The sequence below is a fragment of the Acyrthosiphon pisum genome, unplaced genomic scaffold, assembly GCF_005508785.2.
Source record: "Acyrthosiphon pisum isolate AL4f unplaced genomic scaffold, pea_aphid_22Mar2018_4r6ur Scaffold_20557;HRSCAF=21377, whole genome shotgun sequence".
Taxonomy (NCBI): domain Eukaryota; kingdom Metazoa; phylum Arthropoda; class Insecta; order Hemiptera; family Aphididae; genus Acyrthosiphon; species Acyrthosiphon pisum.
Window position 1 is genome coordinate 1 of NW_021769929.1, and position 4,424 is coordinate 4,424.

A 4,424-nucleotide genomic window follows, 5' to 3' on the forward strand; every position below is an offset into this window, starting at 1 on the left:
GCGATAATACATAACCGTTATTGTAGATAGCAGGTAGCAGGGGCGGAGTGGCCCACCGGGCAACCGGGACATTTCCCGGTGGCCTGGCCTGGATTGCTTGATCAAAATGTGGCCCATTGGTCATCGGCCATCATTCTATATTTCTATTATTCGATAATTTTGTGATGTGTTTAATTTTTGGTTATAAACTTATAAATGTATAAGTATAATATTTGAGTCTAAATTACTAAGGTTCAAGGTTCAACTAAATTAATAGGGTTATTAATAACTTATTGTCATTCCATATTGTCGTAAATCGACGTAATCACATTTAGTTTCAGTTTACTGATAATCGTTACAGTGGAGGCATAGAGTAAATATTACTTTATGAGTGGAGGTCGATGATACACCCGTTATGATTAAATTGATAATAGAATCATAACACGGGTATTATTAAATATAATTCTATAAATAACTTTTTTTTTATAATGTTTGGTTATCATATTTTGATTAGTTTTTCGATTTTAAACTTCCTTTTTTGGGTTTATATAATAATAATACATAATTACAGTATTACACAATTATTTATTTATATTATTTATACCATGGATAATATTTCAACGAAGAAAAAACGTAAAGGCGGCCAAGCAAGAGAAAAAGAAAAGAATAAAAAACTATTGTCTTTAATTGGTCAAAAGTGTGAAAAAATTAATTCATATTTTAAAGGTATGTTATTACGAGTTACAATAATCTTATAATTATAAATGTGTCACTTGCTATGTAAACATAATGCACAATATTTAAATTTAACTTAATTTATACAATATGTAATTTAAGTTTAGTACCTACCTATAATAAAGTGAATTTCATTTAGATTTACTTATATTTAATTTATATTTGTGTATGATAGTAAATACCATGTTAAAAATTAAACTTTATGTTTAATACTTGTATAGTTGTATTATTGCTGATATTTTTCTTATATTAAAACTATTTTTGAAAATGTATCAGTAAGCCAATAACATTATTTTACCTATTAAGGTGCTGACCACGAAAACACTTCAATACTGCAAAATGTTGAACATGAACAAGAAATTGATTTCAAACCTAGTACTTTTAGCAGTAACAGCAATACAAGTCTAGATTTAGATGTCAATGTCCAAGATAAAGGTAATACACAAATTTAAATTGTATGTTTAATACTTGTGTTATTGAAAGCTGAATCAGTAACACATTGACATTTATAAATAGGTATAACTTTTGTCGACTCTTAATTTTTATCAATAATAAATGATAATTATGGGTTAAATTAATTACTCATGTATAACAATTAAATAAATAGTTAGGTATATTTTACTTTTAAAGCAATGTCTAAGATATAAATTGTTGATATTTTTATTATACTTCAACAATTATTTGAAAATATATCAGTAAGTGTATAACATTGATTTATATATTATAAGGTGCTGACCACAATAATACCTCAATATTGGAGAAAGATGAACATGAACAAGAAATTAATTCCAAACCTAGTACTTTTAGCAGTAACTGCAATACAAGTCTAGATTTAGATGTCATTGTCCAAGATAAAGGTAATACACAATTTCATAAGTCCCTACTTCGTGCAGTGAACATACATGTTTTTAAATAATACACACATTTTAATTTTAATTATGAATTATTGTGGTTTCAATTTATTTTAGTCTTATATATTTCTTATATTAGATAATATTATATAGTTATGTCATTCAAACACTTCAGAAACCATTAAACATGGCATTAATTTTGAACCCATTACTTCTATATTAAGTCTTAGCAGTTTAAGCACTAAAGATTTAAATATTGCCAAGCAAGTTCAAAGTAGGTAAATTTAATTTTTCTAAAAGAGTTATATTTTACTATTATTACTTAAATACTAAAACCAAATTGTTTGTTAAATAGTTGTTAAATTTGCAATCATAATGTGTTTATAACATTGTATAATCTATTATTTTTGAAATTGGTTTATGTTGAACCAAATCAGTTAAATAAATAATAATATTAATATTGCTTATAAGGCTAAAAATATGATACCAATTTTTTGCATTAAAATTTGATTACTTGTATTATTAATTTAGGTTTGAACAACGAAATTGAACCAAGTTCTACACTATGTGTTATAAACAAAAATAATAATGATATTGGAATTGGAATTCAATTTGAAGAACAAGGATTTAAGAATTTTAAAAAACCAATTCCACTACACATTAATCATTTTTTTAGTGTACATCCTATTCAACCTTCAGACAATGCAACTATTCTTCCATTTGATTCTAAAAAAGTTTTTTTTAAAAATAATAATATGAATAGGATTTGGTGTACTTATGATGTTCAAGAAAATAAATTATACTGTTCAGTTTGTTTGGCATTCACTACTGAAATGAATACATTTACTAGAGGTTTAAATGATTGGAGACATGTACATCAACGTATAAAAGAACATGAAAACAGTAAAAATCATAATTTTTGTTCAGAAGCTTACTTTTTACATTTTCAAAAAAAAGATATTGGAAACTTATTGTTCGTCAATCAAAATCGTTTACAAAGAGAAGAAGTAAAAAAATGTCGTCAAGTACTTGACCGCATTATAAATGTAATAAAATTAATCGGAAAATGTGGTCTTAGTATAAGAGGGAAAAGAAATGAAGCTGCTTATCTGCTGAATAACGAGTCTGTGGATCATGGTAATTTTCTTGAACTCATAATTTTGCTCAGCAAATATGATGTTGTCTTAAATGAACATTTAAATTCAGTTATAAAGAAAAGTGAAAAACAACATAATTGTAATTCCAAAGGTCGTGGTAATTTAGTAACTTTTCTTAGTCATTATACTACAGATAATATTATCAATATAATTTCTAATTTGATTAAATCAACAATATCAAAAAAAAATAAAAGAAGCAAATATGTTCTCAGTGTTATTAGATACAACACAGGATATATCAGTCATGGATCAATGTTCCATCTTTATAAGATATGTAGTAGATGGAATGATACATGAAAGGTTAATATCTGTTAAATCATGCACTGATTCAACTGGTAAAGGTATGATGAACCTTTTAAAGAAGGCAGTGGATACGGTTGGCTTAGATATTACACATTGCATTGGAAACGCAACAGATGGTGCTGCTAACATGAGAGGTGCATACAATGGATTTACTTCTTGGCTTAGTGAAGAAGCACCAGGTCAAGTACATGTTTGGTGCTACAGTCATGTACTTAATCTTGTTATTAGTGATGCAACCAAAAGCCCAATTGCTGTAGCTAATTTTTTTTATTTAATTCATTCTTGTGCTGTTTTTTTTAAGGAATCTTATCAAAGAATGAATTTATGGAAAGAACTTAGTGAAAAAGATAATATTCACAAACGATTACAAGCAATATGTGAAACAAGGTGGACAGCTAAAGAAACAGCGATCAAGAGATTATTTGGTACATATAATAGTTTGGATGATAATGGTATGTTGAGTGACCTATTACTTGTTTTAACGAAAATTGTACAAAATCCAAATTTAAATCCAGATGTGAGGTCAAAAGCAAGTAATTTTATTTCATCTTTTATTAAATATGAAACTATTTTAGTTGCTCATATGTATATGAAAATATTCCAAATCACTGGGCCATTATCAAGGTACTTACAATCAAATAAATTGGATCTTTTAAAATGTCAGCAAATGGTTACAAGTGCTTTAGAAAATCTTAAGGGAATTCAACGTGGTGTGGAAAATGTCAAAGAAGTTTGTAATACATTTATAACTAATACAAACAACAAAATTGAAACTATGGCTATTAGTTATAAATTAAATGCCGAACAAATTCAATCAACATTTAAAGAAAAAAGAATGGCCAAAAAAAAGAAAACTTTTAACTATGAAAATGAAGAAGACCTTATTACAACTCCAGAAAAAAAGTTCACAATAGAAGTATTTAATACAGTATTGGACACAGTGGTTAACAGCATGAATACTAGGTTTGTAAAAAATAATAGCTTATATTTTGATCTTTCACTTTTATGTCCAAAAAATTTTCCTTTTAATAATCTTAAAGATATACCTGAAAGTGCATTTCTTACATTAGCCACTAAGTTAAAACCATTTATACCCTTTAATGACAATAAAGAAAATAATGTACCAGATATAAGAAATAGACTCTCCGAAGAATTATGGAATTTCAGTAATTCATGGAAATATTTAAAAAATTCATTGGAAGAAGAATATGATAAAATTACATTGAATGAAACGATTGGTGAGGATCAAGATGAGGATGAAGAAAATTATGAGAACTTGTCGACACCTTGTAACTTGACATGCAAAAGTTGTTCGATTTGTTGTTATAGATTGTTAGTTAAATACAACTTATTTTCTAGTGCATATAGTTTATTAACTTTAGCATATAAATATCTATTG

General features: G+C 26.8%; 1 protein-coding gene across 1 annotated transcript; it reads left to right on the top strand.

The window, feature by feature from the left end:
• Positions 1 to 584: 584 nt before the first annotated feature.
• LOC103308271 lies at positions 585 to 3,721 on the top strand. Its single transcript, XM_029492005.1, has 7 exons — positions 585 to 705; positions 1,021 to 1,149; positions 1,443 to 1,571; positions 2,097 to 2,827; positions 2,955 to 3,233; positions 3,327 to 3,558; positions 3,690 to 3,721. The coding sequence occupies exons 1-7, from the start codon at positions 585 to 587 to the stop codon at positions 3,719 to 3,721; spliced, it is 1,653 nt and encodes a 550-aa protein (XP_029347865.1).
• The last annotated feature ends 703 nt before the right edge of the window (positions 3,722 to 4,424 follow it).

Coding starts and splice junctions, on each gene's coding strand:
- LOC103308271 (XM_029492005.1), top strand. CDS start 585: ATGGATAATATTTCAACGAAGAAAAAACGTAAAGGCGGCCAAGCAAGA. Junction 3,234..3,326: donor ATGTTTGGTGCTACAGTCAT/GTACTTAATCTT, acceptor GTTTTTTTTAAG/GAATCTTATCAAAGAATGAA. Junction 3,559..3,689: donor AGATGTGAGGTCAAAAGCAA/GTAATTTTATTT, acceptor TTAAAATGTCAG/CAAATGGTTACAAGTGCTTT.